Source organism: Pholcus phalangioides, unplaced genomic scaffold (assembly GCF_987345545.1).
Source record: "Pholcus phalangioides strain wild (caught in Gottingen) unplaced genomic scaffold, Ppha-v1.0 ptg000015l_1, whole genome shotgun sequence".
NCBI classification, from domain to species: domain Eukaryota; kingdom Metazoa; phylum Arthropoda; class Arachnida; order Araneae; family Pholcidae; genus Pholcus; species Pholcus phalangioides.
In genome coordinates this window covers 49523968-49544584 of record NW_028301608.1, presented here as the reverse complement: position 1 = coordinate 49544584, position 20617 = coordinate 49523968, and the positions used below count along the sequence as shown (strand labels likewise).

General features: G+C 37.3%; 1 protein-coding gene across 7 annotated transcripts in view; it reads right to left on the bottom strand.

Annotated features, from left to right (window-relative positions):
* The window catches only part of LOC149076142 (cell adhesion molecule Dscam1-like), a 600278-nt gene that overhangs the window by 9242 nt on the left and 570419 nt on the right, over positions 1-20617 (bottom strand). For all 7 annotated transcript variants that reach the window (XM_089243689.1, XM_089243687.1, XM_089243683.1 and 4 more), the window contains exons 3-7: positions 7206-7505; positions 5753-6007; positions 3948-4229; positions 2013-2279; positions 1279-1617 (exon numbers count right to left, since the gene is read on the bottom strand). In XM_089243689.1, the coding sequence (XP_089099815.1) occupies positions 1279-1617; positions 2013-2279; positions 3948-4229; positions 5753-6007; positions 7206-7505 (1443 nt within the window). The remainder of the gene's footprint in view (positions 1-1278; positions 1618-2012; positions 2280-3947; positions 4230-5752; positions 6008-7205; positions 7506-20617) is intronic.

Here is a 20617-nt window from a genome sequence, read left to right as displayed (position 1 = left end):
TAAGTGAATCGAATTTGAAACTTCATCACCATTACAATGCTTTAATGTTTGAATATTCAGAAGTGAATGTTACTCTGCATCAAACAATTACTTAATTGTAATTCGTCGAGAAGTATACTAAAATAAATTGTAAATGGTAGGGAGAGCACAACCTTTTCAGTCCGCGGGCTAGATATGTGGTAATTTTGCCGCTCATTGGCCAAAATTTTTTTTAATATTACCTATATGACCCGTATCACACACAAATGTCCCATTTTTCCTTCTATGTTCAGCAAGGCTAGTGAATTTTTGAAATTAAAAATTAAAATTACTTTCATGAATTATAAGTTATATTATGGTAATTTTGGTTCTATTATAATTAATTATATATATATGGTCATATAAATATATTAATCTTATATATCTGCCAGACGCTTTTTTTTTTTTTTGGTGAATTAAATCTTTTGACTTGCAGTCCTATCATTTTCCGCGACTGGTAATTTTTCATAAATTTCAGCGATAACTAGCAACTTCGATTACCTTTAATTTTTTTTTAAGTTGACAAATATTCTTGCCTTCGACAGCATTTCTGGTTGTTATTAGCAACTTTACTTGCCTTTGACAATTTTTTTCGGCTGTTACGGGCAACTTTGCTTACTATAAACAGTTTGTTCGATTGAAAATGACCACATTACTTGCCAAATTTTTTGGCTGTAATTGGCAACTTAATTTGCTTTTCATAGTTTTTTCGGTTCTTACTAGTAACTTTACTTGCCTTTGACAATTTTTCGACTCTTACTAGCAATTTTTCTCGCCTTTGACCTTTTTGTATATAACTGGCAACTTGACTTCCCTTGGGAAATTTATTTTCAGCTGGAAATGACAACTTTACTTGCCATTTTTTTCTGCTGTAATGGGCACTTTTACTTGCCTCGGCATTTTTTTTGGCGATGTTCCGTACGTTTCATGAAAGAAATATGGTTAGCCTCGGAGGCGGATTGAGGTCATTGAGAGCCCCAGGCTCAGGGGAAAACATTAGGCCCCTTAAATTGGAAATATTGTGTAAACTTGGGGGTTTTAGGAGCCTTTCAGAAGTCGGGGCCTGTGACGCTCCAGGCCCTACGTTAAATCTGCCTCTGATTAGCCTAGGTATTTGTCATGTTGTATGTATTGATGCTTTTTTTACCGGAACAACTTTCGCGGGCCGGATAGAATCCCTTAGTGGGCAGGAGGATGTGCACCCCTGCTAAAGGGGAATTCGAATCAAAATTTAGAAAATATTTGTGAAAGAATACTCACGTTCGATACGCAGCACCATCTCTGACCGAGCACTTTCACCGACTCCATTCTCAAACTCGCACGTGTACCGTCCTCGATCACCCGGAGTCAAACTGTTGTCCCTTCTGCCTGGTCCAGCAAACGAAAGAGTACTCTGCACAGTAAAAGCGTTATTATCTTCCAGTATCTCACTGGTTGAAGCTTTGAATAGTCCACTGTCCTCGGATATCTCTTGTCCGTTCTGCAACCATCTGACACGGGGTCTGGGTTTACCTTTCGCGCGACACGTTATGTCGAATTCCTTTTCCTTGTCCTTTTTGATAACTTGCGGACGCAATGGTATGGTAATGGTCGCTGGTTCTGCAATGCAAAAATTTCGATTAAATTCGATTTGAATTCGCATAGCAATGAAACTATCTAAGTAAGTAGAGGATCATTTTATTTTCATCAATAATTTTTTGTTTTCCTAGGGGCCATTCAAGTATTACGTATGCAGATTTTCAGCCATTTTTTCACCCCACCCCCCCACCCCTTGTCAGCAAAAGTCAGCAAAACACTGACCCCCCCCCCCCGTCAGCAGCTTAGAATATTTCATATTTTCAAAAGGGGGTGGTTGATGACATAAGCAACCTTCATACCCCCTCCCCCCTTGTCATCAAATCCGAACCCCCCCCCCGATGCTGACGTAATACTTGAATGACCCCTTACTGAAGATAGGTTAATCATTAGAGTTATAAAATAGAACAGTTACTTACCATGTACAGTGAGGTAAACAGATGCCGATCCACCCTGACCCAGAGCGTTATAAGGTTGGCAAAAATATCTTCCTTCTTGGCTCATGTGCATGGACAACATCGTATAATTCGCTCGATGGCTGAGCTCAACTTTCTGGTGGCCTTCTTTCCACCAGCGGTAGCTTGGAGTTGGCCAACCTAGGGGACTAGCCGTGCATGCTAGGGTAAACGGGCGTCCAGCAATAGCGATTGGCTGGACTGGTAAAATTTCCGCTTGGCCAGGCTTATCTGTAAAAATAATAATTCCGAAATTACTTGCGATGATATAAATGAAAATTTACATAATTTTACAGATTAAAAAAAAAATGCATGCTTGTTATGGAGCATTTCTCAAATGCACGTTAAATAATACCGAACAATGGGGAAAATTGAAACGAGATGAACGTCAAGTAGAATGGTGTCCGTAGATGTAGAGAAAGACGTCCCTTCTCTACTTGTTAATACTGGATATACGGAAAACATGGATATATTTGAGGAGCTTATTTTCAAAAGGGAACATTTTCACCTTTTTTTATTTTTTTTTCCAAAATGCACTTTTTTAACAGTTTTCCAGTCTTTGGGATAAGCTCTGTCAGATTATTATTCAAACGGGAATATGTTTTTGGTAGAAATCACAATTTATAAAGTTAGTCTTTTCTATCAAAAGGGAACATATTCATCTTTTTCATACACTTCGGTATTTTTCATCTGTCGATAACAAGCACGCATGAAATGAGTGAATGTTGTCCACGAACGAAGAGTGTCCGTTAATGTGTAGTAAGTTACGTAGAGTCCCGTCGATGTAATTCAAAGTAGCTTCCTTCGGTGGAAGCGTCTGCTAACGGGAGTGTCCGTTTGAGATGTTCCCTTGTAGAACGATCGTGTTTCTTACGTTAACGACGAGGAGGCAGTAAGGGTATCTTCCTGGGCTAGATAAAACCTTCTGGAATCAACAGGTGACGTAGAAATTTCCAATTTTTTAGACTTGGCCAGCTTTAATTTTAATCAAAGAGTAACATTTCCACTAATTTTCTTTCAGAACGGAATATTTCCAAAACTGAAATGTAGATAACTCCCTTGAATGTTCAGGGGTTCTTTTTTTATAGGGTCCTGTTTTTGTAAAAAAAAAAATCCCTTATTTTTGTAAAAAGGATCATTAATTTTGTAAAAAAAAAATGAATAATTTTGTGGGAAGCGAAATAATCTAGTTTATTTATGTCAAAAGAAATGAAATGCCAAATTTATGGTTTTATTAATTTGCATTTTGTGATGAGCTTTTTCAGATAAGGAATATTTTGAAGGGTCCGGAAAATGAATCCAAGCTTTGGCTGGACACACCCTTGATGTTGATCAAGAAACATAGTATTTAAATATCCTACCATTCCTACATGCTAAATGTTATTTTTCACTTTTGTAAAGCAAACATATTACGGAAAAATACGCTTGTTTCTTCTGTAACGATATACGAATACTTCTTCTGTAAATTTAGCAAAAGTGAGAACGTCCCTTTTTAAAAATAACCTCCTCATTTAGAAATGATGATTTTCTCAGAAAGAAAAATTAAGCTCTGCTTCCATGCGGACTCAAACCCCGGTCTCTAGTATGCCGGACGAGTGCTCTTCCTTGTCCCCCTGTCTTCATAGCTTCGTGATAGAGCACTCTTCCGGTTTTCGAGAGACCGGAGTTCGAGTTCCCGTGGAGGCAGATACGAATATTTTTCCTGCAAGTATTAGCATCTTTGCATATACAGCCAGTTTTTCGTATACCTTGTAAAATGATATCCTAAAATAACACATAATGTTGAGAAAATAATTTTTGTCAACCCATTCCTGAAATTCGAGGTCAGATTCTCCACTAACCATGTTCATGTAAGAATCTTATTTATCTATATAATATGATTGATTGCATGAGACTTACGTCTGACACGAATACTGATGGATGAATTCCCAATGGATTCAGTCTGCACATTCGATCCAGAAGGTCTGAAAGCAGTGATGGCCTGGCAGATGTATCTGCCTCCGTCGTCGACGGAGACTTTTTCTATCCTCAAGGTGTCTCCTGTTTGTCTGAAGTAAGGATCAGCTTCTTTAAGCCATTGAATCATATGTGGAGATGGTTTAGAATCGACGTTGCATTTTACAACCAATGAATCACCGGCGGAGATCTCTTTATCCGGAATCAGCTTGACTTCCGGACCATCTATAATAGACATAAGTTAAAAATTAGTACAACAGTGAATGAAAATAAGTAAATTAATTATAATAGCGATGGTTAGAAACATGTAAAGAACAGAACTCAAACCATATACGATGATACCTCGGTTAACGAATGCCTTGGCTAACGAATTTTTCGGCTACAAAAGATTTATTTTGGCGTTTTCTTTCTCTGCTAACAAACACGGATTCCGCTAACAAACATTTTAGTCTAGGTGGATGCACATGCTAACCTAGCACAACCACGCTCCGAGCCGAATTTTCATGTCGATAAAAATTAATCCAATGAGTTACTGTCACTTTGGCAAAGTTAGTTTATTTCTATCTGGGAAGAGCTTTCCAGAGAAACACACCTCTATTTTTTTTCATAAACATTTATAGCCATTTCAATTAACATGAATTATAATTAAGCTAAGAAAATGCATATGATAAAAAAGCCTAGAACATAAATGGTTTCAGTGGATACGGTAAAGACTTTCAATACCAAACTGAACAATATGGAGATTCTAAGAACTTTTATCTTTTCCATCTGCATGTATGTGAGAGAGAAATGAAATGACCATATCACATTGAGAGTACACAAATTCATAAACTTTTCTTTACTGTGGCTCACAAACTCGATTTACTACATAGTGCAAAATAAAAAGCCCATACGAAGGTTTTCAACAACTGGCTGAGGCGAAGATGAATTCAGGAAAAAAAGAAAATCCATCAGGTGGCGAATGTCAGCAATTGTGAGCTTTGGCCTAAGTTAAGTCCGACCGTCCATATACCGTCCCGTTCAGTGCACACGAGCTCTAAGGAAAGTCTGAAAAATTCGTTGCCTTTGTAGTCTAGTGCGCTCCCCCGACAAGTGAAAGGACGTGGGTTCGATTCCCTGCAAGGGCAGTTGAATTTTTCTCTCTTTCTTATATTATTCATCTTAGTCTCTATCAGCCAGCTATCGAAAGTCTTTGAATGGATAGCGAAGAGTGTGATCATCCTCCGAAAAAGCTTATAGTCTCCTTCGTACAATTATGAGCTGTTTGTCTCAGAATGCAGGCAGTTTTATCTTTTTTTAATAGTACTTCTATATGTATATTGTGAGAGCAACTGAAATTTTAGGCAGTTCCTGGAAAGAGTTAAACGATTTTCCATAGAAAGGAATCCATGTCAAGGTCTATTGAAAGAATTACAGAAAATCACGTTTCGGTTAAAAAATATGATTTCGGAACGAATTATCTCTTTGTTAGCCAAGGTATCACTGTATTCACTGATAGTATACGCAGTCTAAAAGACAAAAACTATCAAATATAAAACTTGATTTTCAATTTTACTAATATTTTTTTGATATGTGTTCTATCCAGTACGAATTCAGAAAAATATACAGGAGAATGTTTTGATTTTATATATGTAATAAATTTTTCAGAATTTTTCTTTAAACGAAAACCCGTTGCTTTTCGAAAAGAATCTATCACATATCTTTTTTCATAGTTTTGAGTATGATGTACAAACAAAATTGTCACTTACATAAGACAGCAAGTTCGAGATTCGCTTGAACAGGATCACCTACGCCGTTGTCTGCGACGCAACTGTAAGTGCCACTGTCGTCTTTCCTGACGGAGGGAATGCTGTGATTTGGGGTGTTCGACAGCAAATGGCCATTTTTCATCCACCTTATGGTGCGGACAGGAGGGCTGGCGATGACACTGCAGCTGAAATGGGCGTCTGAATCTTCCAGGACATTGAGCGGGTTTGATGGACCCACTGTTATTCTCGGAGAGACTGGTATGGGGGAAAAAAAATAAAAAATATGAGTTACAGAAATATATTACCATTTTATGAGATATTTGACGTGTATGTAACACGAGAAAAACTCGGAAATTTTGATGAATAGAAACGGTTTGGAACAGAAGTAAAGCAAGAATATAGCCTATGTGTGTAAAATGCCACAAGGAAAATGAAGGAGTGAAGGAAATGCAGCGAATGCAAAAAAATACAGAAAAATAGTATCTGTATGAGTGATAATAATAAAAAGAAATAAAAAAAACCTGTAATATTATTGCAGTGAATATCAGTGACATCAAAACATTTTTAGCAGTACCGCTTTATCGCATTGTCTCACCCTGGTAAGGCCCGGGAGCCTGAAGTGCGGAGTGCATAATATATATAATCAGATCTATATAAATTTCCGAGAATAATTTATGTAAATTGGAGAGAGAACGCAGGTATTTCTACGTAAGAAGTAGACTTCAGAAAAATCATTTGGCACGGGGGGGGGGGCTTATGATGATTTTAAGACTGCTCTGGTTTTTACCATTACGGTGGCAATCCCCCAAAAAAATATCTCGTCTTCGTAAAACCTTCTCATTTCGGCAACCACAAGCCCAACTAGCTCAGTACAGAGAGCTTTGCCTGATAATATGTTTTCCTTCCCCCCGTCCTGTCAATCAACTGCCAGTGGGAGGAGTCAGTTTTTGTTTAAAGTCTGATAACTGTTTTCCTTTTTTCTTCGAGGTAGTATATAATTAAGTGTGCAGCATAAATAACATACAACGGTACTATACCTTCACTTTTATTATGGTTATTATTTTTGGAATCATGGGTAGGAGGGAGCATTTATCAGGACACGCAGTTGGAAAAAAATGTCATTTTGTGGAACTGGTTGGCAATTTTTGTAGAATGTTTAGTGATTTCCACTGTGGCAGTTATAATGTGGATCAGGATGATTTTGAAAACCACTTAAAGAACAATATTGTTTAGTTTTTATAATTGCACTTTTAATTGGGTGGGGGGGGGGGTTGCTGCATTTTAGAAACATATGACATCCATATTTGTTATGGGAATATTTTTTTCAGTCACCTTGTTAGGCATTTTGCCTGTTATGGCCTTGTATTTGTATAAAATTGAGTGTCAAAAAATTGCAATAGAATCAGTATAAATATAGAGGTATCGGTTATACACTTTGAGGATCAACACTTACAGTGTACTCGAAGATTAACACTGGCTTCCAACTTTTGATCTTCTTTCATTGCTCTGTTCCATACCACACATCTGTACATGGTGTCATCATCTTCCAACCTGGGCGTCACTGTCAGTACGCTCGAAGTCGGTCTCTCCCTGGATCCACCTTTCTGCAACTGAGCTTGAAGTAATACGCCATCCCTGTACCATCTGATTTGTGGGTCTGGAGAACCACCTTCGCTGGAACAAGTCAAAGCTGCTGGTTCACCTTCTCTCGCTATCGGATTCGGTGGCGTTATTCGAGGTTCACCAGGGGGAACTGCAAGTAACAGAAACGTCAAACACAATTAAAGATCATATTAGATATAATTACGATATTAGTATAACAAAACTGCACAATTATCCAAAACAGTTTAAAATTTTAATCTACAAATAAGTGGTTTGCAACCTGGAGCCGTATGGCCATCCTCGTGGTCCTGGCATAGTCAATCTTTAGGAGAGTGCGGGCTATTTCATTGGTTTGGAAACGTGTCGCGGACCAGTTAATTGATTTGAAACTGTCACCGGTAACTTGAGTGATTTGGAACTTCATCACGGCCACCTTAGTGATCTGGAATTGTGCCGCGGGTCACTCAAGTGTTTTGTAGATGTGCCGTGGGCCACATAAGTGAGGTGGAACTGCACCTCGGGGGGACCTAAGTGGTCTGTAAATGTGTCTCGGGTTCGTTTAGGGCTCTGGAACTGTGCAGCGTGTCGCTGCTTAAGTGATCTGTAAAAAAAAATGTGCCACATAGTTCATTTTTGTAAAATTAGGCTTAATGTCGTGGGCCATATCAGATGACTCCGAGGGCCACATTTGTCCCACGAGCCATGAGGTGAGCAAGTGTGGTCTAAGAGAACCATGGGTGAACATCAAGTGAAAGGGGACGACAAACATGCTTAAGGGGGCCACAGATAGATGTAGAGGTAATTAGATGTGGGAAAAATAAATCTTTTAAGTCAAACATGGTGGGAAAAAGTATGGCTTCTTTTAGAATCCAGCCTATAGAACCAGGGGCACCTTAATGCATGGTCGAAGGACCTCATATTCATAAGGAACCTATATGAAGAGATCTGGTACAGTGGCTTTCGAGAGTAACTACGTAAATATGTAATCTGTTAGTATCTATATGTAATCTTTGCTAGTTTTGACTAAATTCAGTTTAATAAGTACAAAGGGTCACGCACCCAGTGCCATCTTAACGCATGGGCCCGGGGGCCTCAAGAGAAGAAAAGAGCCTCACAAAAATGAGATTCGGTTGAAATTTTCTATAATTTACCAGGTAGGGCCTGAGAAAAACCACTTGGCCCGGGGGCCCCATGATGCTCTTAAGACGGCCCTGCACGCACCGGGAAAAGAGTAGAAGACACCAGAATGAAACGAGGGGGGGCGGGGCGTAAGAAGAAAATATGGTTCAAAGGGGGTAAAAAAGTTTGAGAAACACTGCTCCGTACAATGTTCTGAAATAGTTCGTGTCACGTCATATCCGCTTTGCATACATTGACTATTTCCAAACTCATGTCCAACCACCTCAATAACATGCATTTTTGTTTCCTCGGATAAAACATGAAATGTTTTATTCGCCGCAAACAAACCACACAAAATCGTCTGAAGTGATACCACAACAAAATCCAATTTCATACTCAGTCTTCTTCAAATTACAGTTTTACGATTCTCTCGGATGGTTGCATCAGTCACGTGAATAACAGCATCGTAAGGTAAAATTTTCAGTACAATCATTCAATATATTTCTGGAGCACGTAACCATGATCTTCCTGACCCGAATGGAAATTGTTGTGTCTATAAACATGGTATAGTTCCGACTTAAAAACTGGGGAAAACACGGCAATGCGACGGTTAAAAAAAAGAGCACAAGAAATAGGAGAAAAACAATATCTCAAAATTCCATATAATAACTTCATATGAAAAATACGTTCTTTCTTTTATTTTCTAAACTATGCAACTCCAGTAAATTTATTTATTTCTTTTCCAGTGCATCGTTCACTCCTGAAGCTCTACCGCCCAGTTGACAGCAAATATTTTTATTCTGGAGACATGTTGGAAAAAAATAAAAAGAAGAGAATTACTTCAGTCGCATATCGTTGGACTTATTTGTATTCATGAAAGAGAAATTTCACTTTCTTCATTCTGAGCACATTCTTCCGAATTTCTTATAAAAATACAGGAAAAAAATTTTTTTTTTTTTCTGCCATCAACATGCTGAGCAAATCAGCCGAGTTGAAACTTGTGTGATATCTATCCATCTCTAGACTGCTCACAGTAACGTTTTTCTCCTCTTTTTCTGGAAGAATATATTTTAGTTTTATTTTCTTATTTAAAGAACATAAACGCAGAATTGATTTCGTTTTATCATCTTTTTTATTTCTGTAAACTGCGACTTCATTTTATTTGCTGTATATGTAGCGTATATAGATGTTTCTAAAGCCTCATATCAGCATAGAGACGCGAGTGTATTTTCTAGAATTTTGCTTCTTGACATGGAATTAATGTAAAATGACTTATAAATGCAACAGAAGTTAGGAAAAAAATTGAAAAAAACACCCCGCATATATATATATATATATATATATATAATAATGTGAGAAGAAATTTAAATTAGTCGAAACATATCTGTAGAGCCAAAAGAACAAAACCAGGGGTCTGTCCAGACATTTTCACAAGGTTCTGTCTTTGGGAAAATGATCCCAATTTTTTTTGGAAAGCAAAACAACCTAGTTAATTTTGTGCAAAACAAATATAATGTCAAATTTATGATTTCGTTAATTGTATTTTGTGAATTGTGAAGAGTGCGGAAAACGGACTAGCATTTTAACTGCACAGACTCTTTTTTATCGTGTACACCAGGGGATTTCCACGCGTGTCCCAAGGGCCATATTTGGCCCTCTGAGTTTTTGTCGTGGCCCGCCGATGTTTCAGAAAATCGTTGAAAACATAGGATGAATTCTATAGAATTAATGACAGAAATAATTATGGATTTAATGAGCAAAATATTTCTAGAAGTAATAAAAGAAATTATTCTAGAAGTAATAAAAGAAATTATTCTAGAAGTAATAAAAGAAATTATTCTAGAAGTAATAAAAGAAATTATTCTAGAAGTAATAAAAGAAATTATTCTAGAAGTAATAAAAGATATAATTCTAAATTTAATGAAAGAAAAATTTTTGAATTGATGAAAAGAAGGAATAATATTCCAGACTTGATGGGAATTCAGAATTTTTTATAGATATAATTTCATAATTAAGTGGCAAAAAATAAATTATAAATCAATGGGGAAAATAATTTCGTAATTTGTGATAGAAATGATTTCACAATTAATAAAAGAATGAATAATTTCAAAATTATAAAAAAAAATAATTTCAAGATACATTGAGAAAGAAATAATTTCAGAATTATCAAAATAAATGGTTACAGAATCATTTAAAGTTATTCCAGGTTAAAATTAATCAGTAATTAATCGGAAACTTTTCCACAATTAGTGAAAAAAAATTTCAAAACTAATCGAAATCGATGATTAATAAAACAAATAAAATTCGGGAAAAAAAATAAAGGTCTTCAATTATTCTTGTCGTTATTTAACTTGAGGCCCCTTCAATTAAGATGACCTTATAAATTACATGAGTAAGCCCTCGTAAAAGGCAGCCTGTCTTAAAATTATAAATACCTCTTCATGAGTTGGTAGCCCGTGGGCTCCGTGGACAATTTTAATTTGCACCGCAATGTCTGAAAGGTTTAAGACCCCTGGTGTACACAATTCCCTTAAGATGACCTCTCGAAAAGCAGTCAAAACAAGACTGATCGAGACATCGTGGTAAGAGGGATCTCTGTGATATACCTGTCGAGGATCCAATCCATTGTAGCGCAAATGTGGTATTTAATTGAGGGAGTCGAAACCTGCTGGCCCTTGAAAGCTTCGTATCAGGTCCACAGCCTGGAACGTGATTGGATTTATGATTTGTAAACTTGTAATTTCGAATTTAAATTGTAAAAATTGTGGTGAATTTGAATGGTGCTATAATTGTTTACTCAAAGGATTGACTTTTTTTCAGTTTGTGTTTTCGATTCCAAGAATACCGCCCACGTATGCACAGAACATTATTCAATACGGATCCCGTCTGACACGTGTCTGGCTCTTTGATATAATCAAGTTTCCGCCCTGGGTTCGAGTGATTCCGACGAAAATGAGCCTTCTCCATCATCCGGAACCGCATGTATCTCCAAATAGTTGCTGGCATATGCAGCCACAAATGTGGAAAGCTGTTAAAATGTGGTGCGTACATATTTTGGCTGAAGTGCTGCCATACAGCCATACACTCTCCAGAAGTTCTCCCTATACCACCTTACCTACTACTGTACTATTTGACCAAACATCTAATGACGAAAAGTTATTATTTAGATGTATTCAATCGACCTTCCAGACACTTTGTGTAACATACTTTATCAAACATCCTATATGCATCTACGGTTGTATGGGGGGAGGGGGAGGACAGAGAGAAGAAGGATGGATCATGAGCCTCCGAAAACCTAACCACAACTTATAATAATTAAATTTACAACCAAGAGCACAACGAACTTTCACCAGCTACCGAAGCCACCAATAAACACAAAAACCAGATTTCCTAAAGAAGCAGGAGGTAAAACTGTACGGTATAACAAGAGGCTCCGCAAAGTCGGTCGAAAATTTATTAGCACTTCAAAAAAAAAAAAAAAAAAAAAAATCTGTAGCATTAAAATTCCGCAGAAAATCTTGAAAGACCACAAGAAGAGGAAGATAAGACAGGTAATAAGAAAGATGTGCCGTATGAAATAAGAAAGAAGAACCATCATCTTTCTTGTCAGATTAGAAAGTAAAAGTCAGAAAGAAAAGAAAAAATATTTGAAAGAATATTATTCGGAGCGTCTTGGAGAGTACTAAATGAACAATAGATCAGCGAGAAGAAGAAGAAAGTAGCAAGAATGTAGAAGTTAATAGAGGCAAAAGAACATGCTTCTCGTTTGACCTCTTGCACAGACTAGCTCACGACTAGTCCTTATTTTATTTTTTATTTTATTTTATGTATTTCTCTTCATACTGACTATACAAGTAGAAGTTGTACCATACATTTTCCTCTTCTCCCTCTGATCTTCTGCCTAATCTTCTTGAGACCTCCGACCTCCAGTATGTTCAGATCTGCCTGCGCAATGACTCTGAGGTTCATAAGGTCGCGTGTTGTAACCATCCTCTGGATGCGCCACCAACAATGAGAAATACCTGTTTTTCCAGGTAGAAGGGCTTTGTCTTCTTCTTTTATATGTTCCTTCTTATAATTCTTCTCTTATCGTCTTTCTTATTCTTCTTGTTTTGAAGTGTGATAGCAGCTGGAAGATGTCCTGGTTATGATTCACTTTTTATTGCTCTTTCGGAACTTTGCTTTTTACCTAGTCATGTATAATTTCCATGACGTTTATGCAGGGCTTGCTTGTTACATTGCTAATGCGTATGGGTTTCAGTCTGATGTAATAAACCGATATTGAGTATTATAGGAAAAGAACAAGAAGTGTCTTATTAAGGTGACTGACATTTCATCTTCCATTTCATGGGGGGGGGGGGGTATTTAAATTAATTGAAATTATTTACTTTTATATTTAATGAGTAGAAACAGAGTCATATGACAGGAGTAACAGTTTTAACGGTATTAAATATTTTTAAATGCATTTTTTGTTTGCTCTTTTGCATGCAAAAAACCTAATCTCTCAGCAAAATACATGAATTTTTTTCAACGTTTCAGATATTAATGAATGCGCAGAATATGATGGGAGAAATGAGATCTCTCTCTGTTCTAAATTACATTTTTCACAAATGTTTAGTCCTTTAACTGACATAGCAGAAATCACAACCCCCCCCCCCGCTCCTCCGCCTACCCCAAGTAAAATGCAGTTAAATTTTGATGCGATAGATAAAGCTCTGTCAACTAAGAATCCCTTACGTTAAAGGAATAATCTTTAATATGTGTCCAATCGTCATAGTAAAGGTATAAGATAGCGAGTGTCACTTAAATATTGAAAATAATGAAATATACTACTTCGGAATACTAATAGCATACAAATGCTACTAATGGAATATAAATACTTCGGAACATTAATGGAATATAAATACTTTGGAATACTAATGGAATATAAATACTTCGGAATACTAATAGAATACAAATACTTCGGAATACTAATAGAATACAAATACTACTAATGGAATATAAATACTTCGGTAGAAATATGCAAATGAGACGGTTATAAGAATTTGCGCTCCTAATCCACAATTAGTTCACCGTTGTAAACCGTGTATGGGGACCTGCTGCATTCTGCGGTTGCTGGATTTGTAGCTCGCCTGCAATGGTGGTGGTCATGTGAAACACATACTGCTGTAATAAACGATTTGGAGGCATTCTGTTCGTTATTTGCGTATCTTTTCTTTGACTTGTGAACGCCAGCGTCACCTGTCGGCTGCTTTTTGAGTTATTTTGTTTTCCTGTCTTAAAAAAATTCTCGTGACCTAGCGATGCTAACCCTGCAAACCGTTTTTTAATTTCTGTTATTTTTCCGGTTTTTATTCAGTTTTAAAATTTCTACGAACTTTTAGCCCACCCTGTATATAATATCTGAAAAAACTTATAAAAATATTTTTTTTAATTTACATGCATGAACTTCCTGCCTCAATATAGATGTAAAGTTATTAAAAATATCGGTGGGGTTAAAACCCGTTATTAACACGAGTATTATGGGCATAGTGGGGCAATGGCTCCAACCCAAGGGTCCAATAAAGTTTACGCCTATAGCAATTTAGTAGGAAATTATTATTCAAGCGTTTCGTCTATTGTGATTAAGTATTTCTCATCAGCTGGAAAATGAGGATATGGATTTTCTCCAAGACGTATATACTACTAATAGTATCTTCGCATCTGAATCTACGGGGATAATCGGCCTGGGTGTGTAGCAAATTTTCAATTAGCGAAGGGTATTAATTTCTGGTCATCGACCGGAGATTTCGCGAGGTATAATGATTCACGGCTTGACATTTCCACGAAAGCGTAGAGTTAATGGCGCTATTCCTGGATATGGATTGTGCATTAGAATAAGGATCGTTAAAACCGTGTTTCTCCCACACTAGATGCTCGTTATTTCGCGATAATTGTGTTATGACATTAATTTGCGATCATTATGATAAGAAATGTAAGCGACAAATTCCTGTTTTTTGTAAAATAAATAAAATGAAATCCATGGGCATCGTAACATCGTAAAAACTGTTGAAATTCAACACATTCTCTTCTACTCAAGAAACCAAAATAATCACGCTGTATATCCATGAGGGGGAGAGAGATATTTCGTTATTCCGCATGAGAGTTTCTTATATTTCGCACGTAGTCCAATGTTTTGGGTTCCAACGCACATATTTTAGTTGCTTTTTTCCACTCGAACAGCTTTACTGAATACTTAAAAAGGACTTAGTATTCATAGCCTATGGTTTGCATCAGTTTACCATATATAACAACCGTTGGTGTCTGGCAAACTTCTAAAATTTGTTACATCGGGGAGTGGGGGTGGAGGAGTTATTTAGTGTGATGCATATTTATTTTTCAGGTGAAATAAAATCTCCGTTTGGGAGTTTAATGAATTATTGCGTTATATGATATGAAATACAGGATATTCCACAAAGGACGACTCTATAACTTTCTTCATGATATAACTGGGAAACAGTGAGAAATAGGAAGATAAAATGAGTATTACTTGTTCGATAAGCGTGTCTGGAATTTTGAATACACAGGTTAGCAAAATAAGTTACAATTTTGACTAATGGATGGCGACACAAAAGTTTAATTTCCCAACTTGCTTTTTTTTTGGGGGGGGGGGGCATTTGAAGGTCACTGTTTACAGTAAGAGTCCCCAAACACTGAGCTTGAACACATTATTTGGGGCGCATACACATATAGTAGAGACAATGCAGGAAAATGGATCCAAACTCCACTTTTTTACTTTTGTCATGTCATAGCCAGGCAAAGCGACCCTTTCAAATCCATCGCAATGTGATTTGGCCGATGTTTGCAAAGGACAATATTACCCACTGTTTTAAGGACTGTGGTACCATCTATTAGACAAATTGTAACTGATTGCACAAACCGGCGTAGTTGAAATAACAGGCTTGCCCATTAAACGAACTACTTGTTTCATCTTTCTATATCTGTTACTGTTTCCGAACAATGTCATTTCAAAGTTAGGGAGTCTTTTCTGAAACACCCCGCTCATATCTCCACACATGCTTACATCAATATTATTTGTCGAAAAATTTTAACGAAGCTATACTTGGATCAGTATTGATGATACACTATCTACATGTATCGATTAGAGAAAGCTGCTTTTTTAGTTTGCAATGAATAGAAAGATGGAGAGTGAACTGGTTGTTCTCGCAAGCTCTGTTTTAGAGTTAGACAGCAAGAGGAATAAGGAGTTCCACGAAGTTATCCGAAAACGACTTGTTTCCAGGAAAAGCTCCATTTCTCTTCTCTGCCATCTGCCATGAGAACTGCTCTATTTTCTTCAGCACATGCTTATAAAGATCGACACACGCTATGAATATTTCAGTGGGTTCAGTATAAGATGTTGTTGTTCTGCTGCGATTGAAGTTGCTGAAAGAAAGGAGAAGAAAGATATTCCTTGAAACAACGGCAACAACGTCCTTCTTCTTCGTATATCTATCGATCAGCTCCAGAACAAAGAGCATAATCGATGGAACCCAGAATCTGTTTGATGTGGGTCAGTGGCGAAGGAGAAAATTTTTGTTGAAAAAACGGCTGCTTTCTCGAATAGGAAAAAATCAAAAGACGTACAGTGTTATCCCGGTGGTCTTAAAAATCACGCATAGTTTGAAAATTTTTCAGCTATCCGTGCAGTGGTGTCGCAGCTAAGGGTGCAGTACATATTCGAATACCTAAATTTTTTTGTAGCACGGGGGTAAAGCACCCGCAGAATCGAATCGGGAATCAAAATCTTCTCATTAAATCTCATAAGCTTGGGTACTAAATGCCCAGTGGTGTAAAACACTTCCGAAACCTCTGCATCTGATCAAGAAACCAATCAACAAAACTCTTCACAGAAAGCTTATACGTGACAGCTTCTCCAAATGATCATATATACTTTTCACCTTAATAAACCATATGAAATGTTCATCCATGATTTGAAAAATCATTTCCCAACCAGGAACCCGTTAAATCCGAGTATTTTCAGAGACATCGTCAAAGTTTCTATGTTAAATAATGATGAATACAGCAAAAATAATATGTTTATAAGTCATGGAACGTAGAGAGTACGGACATTAGCTCGAGTTCCTTACACGCTTAAATCACGAGTATTACTTCATCGTTACTGTTCCATTGAGCGTGGACTTTGCGGGTTCTACAGACCACAAGGGATATTTAGAAATTCATCAGAGAATGTTTACGAGTTGCACGTACGATTTACCAGACCCTTTGTAAGGGGTACCAGACCCACTCACTCCCACTTAGTTGCGGCCTTGAATATATATATATATATATGTCTTTTTCCATCGATCTATGTGGTTACCTTGATCAACGGCATATTTTTCTCCTAGCTTTGGTTCATCTATGGCCTCTCTTAAGCCCCTTTCACACTCACCGGTTTCGTCCGGGCGGTAAAATGCCGTCCCGGTTTACCCTCCGGTCATTGTCTTCTGTTAGTCATTTTCAGTTGTTTGCTGCATCAGCGCCATCGGACAGGAAAGATCCGTCCTCCGTCCTTAGTAAAAAAAGCCGACCCCTCCCCCCATTCTTCCTCCGGTCCTCACTCCTCACCCACGAAAAAAAGACAGCCGGCATTTTTCTGTCCGGACAAAATCGGTGTGTACGAAAGGGGCCATAGAATATATCAGAGCAGCAAGTGGGTGGGGGGCATATGACTCCTGGTTGAGAACTACTGCCCCAGAAAGTGTAAAATACTTCACGAGCTCTCCCGAGGGTTAAAAGGTTCACTGGAATATGAGCATTCTTTCAAGTGTTCCACAAGAACAGAAAAACGTTGAGAAACGCCGATTTTAACTTTTGAACCACGTGTTTCTGAATTCATTTATTGAAAAACAAATCGTACTGTGAAAATATTTCGTGTGATATCCCCAATAGCTTATCACGCTTCTATACGAATGTATCAATAGAATGTATGAATACACACACATTGTCGTAACTCATATCTTCCTTCATATCCCTGACGTTGGAAAAGAAGCAATAAATACTAAAGTGTCTCAGACCATCATCTCTATATCATTTTCTTTTCATCTGCGGTTTCGTTCTCGTGACTGGACACATTCCTTCGGAAGCGTTACATTTGAATAACATTCACTTCATTGAGGGGCTATAATAAAAGAATATCGAAGAGAATAACTTATTCTCAATGAGTTATGGAATCGGGGTCAGGCCAATGATCTTCTCCCGAGTCGGGAATTCTAGCTTAAAGGTCCGCTAAGGGTCGCTTATAACCAATCCGAACCCCCTCGCGCAGACGCTCTGACCTCCCGACTCTTCGGCGACTCCAGACACCTCTACGGAATTCTGCATGCGTTTGTGTCTCTGAGCGAGAGAAACTCTCTGGATTATTTTGCTGCTGTAACCCCTCTCCTCTACGCCACTGACATTTTTTTGCACATATATGTGTCTGTCTGATTTAAAAAGAAAACGAAGGAGAGAGAGGGCGAAAACACAGACCCATCGCGGGAAAACTGGGAAAATGAAAAAGCAATCCGCGTGCCACGTTGTAGCCGGTCGATAAAGAAGCATCGATTGTCGTCGTGTTCTTGTGATAACCGATAGATGCCGCTAAGAGACCTTCACTTCGTACAACATCGAGGTCAAAATCATGTGTTCTACGTGCATTTTCATGCAAACACAAATGTCCCTGTATCAAAAATTGTAATTAGAATCCAATTTAAAAATGGTTCAGCGTTAAAATTTAACATCAAGACGTGTGACCAAGTTTTATAGAGACAAATAAGGGAATTGGCTGGGCATGTTTCTCGCATGGGCAAACGGAGTACATGCCTAGGGCCAACAGGTTTTTGAAGCCTCAAAATTGTAATTTCATTTCGACATTTTACGTGAAATTTACAAAAATATTAACAAATGTTTTTAATTTTTGATCGTCTTCGGAGAGGAGGCCCTCCATGCCCTTCTCCCCATGCGTACGCCTTCACCTCAAAAGGATGAAAAAGAGCCCCCCCCCCCCGGCCCAAAAATAAGTAATGTTTCCACAGGACCCGAACTTATGTGGAATAGGCCCTGGCAATTGGGATGGTCATTGTGTAAAAATACGAGACATGATGTAGCCAATAGTTCACAATACTGTTAAAATATGCTAGCCATCATAAAAAAAATCACCAATGAGTTTGAAAAATAAAGCGGCACACTCCACTAATTTGTGACAAAATCGTAAAGTTAATATGCAATTTGAATGAATTTTTCGAAAAATGTCAAACATTCACACATGTGAAGGAATGAAATTATACAAAAATCACGTCTTTATTCCCCGATCACAATTAAAATTTACGTAACCTTCATTGAAAAGACGAGACATTTTTGTTGAAAAGTTGGGAATGCCAAAAAATGCGAAAAAGATGGGTCATACACTGACCCTAAATATATAACTAACAGGAGTTCAACATCGACTCTAGAAGTCCTTGGCAAAGCAAACATTATGGTTTTTTTTTATGATCAGGATTCATGATGTTTGGGAGGCTGAGGATAGTTGAGCCAAAATTCAGAATCAGAAAAGTTAACACACCAGAAATTTTACTTCTTTTCTTTTCTTTTTATGATGACTAGATTGTTTCGATTTCTACAAAATGAATGACTATTTTCACAAAAATAAGAACATTTTTCACAAAAGCAGGACATTGAAAAAAAAATTGTGGACAGACCCCTGAAGTTGATCAATAAATGCATATTGTTGTAATATGAAGCCTTAAATAACTCTCTTGCCCATAATGGAAATCTAGCCTAGATAGCTAAGAAGCTCTCAACGCTTAGAAAATTTTAACTGATTATTAAAAAAAACCTGTGTTTTTAACTCCGCTTAATTCTTTTATAAGAATCAGGGGACATTAAAATTTTCTATTTTTCTACAACAATGCCAAATAAAACTAAAACACTTCTTTGAATTCAATGAAAATAGTTATACAGGGTGCATAGGTAATAAGGCGTATGACATTTTACTGGTGAACCGTTGAACCTAGCGGGGTGGGCATGCTTCAAATTTGGAAAAAGTATTCGAATAACGTTTAGTACTCAGATATGTCATTCATGCTGCGAAGGGTTTCGTATAGTTATTAAAATAAAAATGTTAACTTTTTGGACATCCTGTGCTTAAGAACCCAGTTACAAAATTGTTGCCCTGTCTCTTCTGATGGAGAAAAATGAATTTGAAAAACGGAGGGAAATCGGAGAAAAATAATTTTAAATAAGGATAAATTGTTTTACCCGTATTTAACGCTATTTTTTTCCAACTTTCCTCCATTTTTCCAACTGAAATATCTCGGTGAATATGATATTTAGAAGCGTGGAGCTTTTTTTGTTGGCATCAGAAGAGACAGGGCAACAACTATGTTCGTATAAAAAATTAACATTTTTATTTTAATAAATATACAAATATACAACCCCTTGCAACATTAACGTTATTTGGATACTTTTTCTAATTGGAAGTTTGCTTCTAGAATCAACGGTTCGCCAGTAGAAAGCCATGCGTGCTCTTACATATGCACACTGTATAGTATGAAGTTGAGGTATGAAATTATATGGAATACTTTTATGAAAAAATACTTAATGCGGTAACAACCCAAGGGAAAATTGTCATTGGTGTGCTATGTTCGAATAGAAGTTTATTAAACGTTGTGGGAATATAACCTGCCAGAACGTAAATTAATTCATTAGTTGCTACGAGTTCAGTAATGGAGGAGCTCGAAAACGTTCCATACGCGGTTTTTCCGGGAAATTTCCTTTTCATTCAGTTCTGATTTTACCCTGGAGGTGATCGCGTTGGAAACGGAATGACAAAGTTACAGAAACATTCCAAGCGAAAATTCCAGTCTAGTAAAAGGGAATTTTTAAATTACAATTTAATTTGAACCTCAAGCTGGAAATCGTGTTCCTCATCATCTTGTTTTGGTTCCGAATGAGTTCTGCGGAGAATCGATTTGACCTGGAAAAGGGGTTTTCTCTCTCTCTCTCTAGAAATATGTTTCGGTGCATTATAAGTTTCTGAGTTTAGAAATAATTCGGTCGGACCTGAATTTTTTCTGTACTAAATATGACCATAATATAGAAACATTTTGTCTATGTATAGATTAC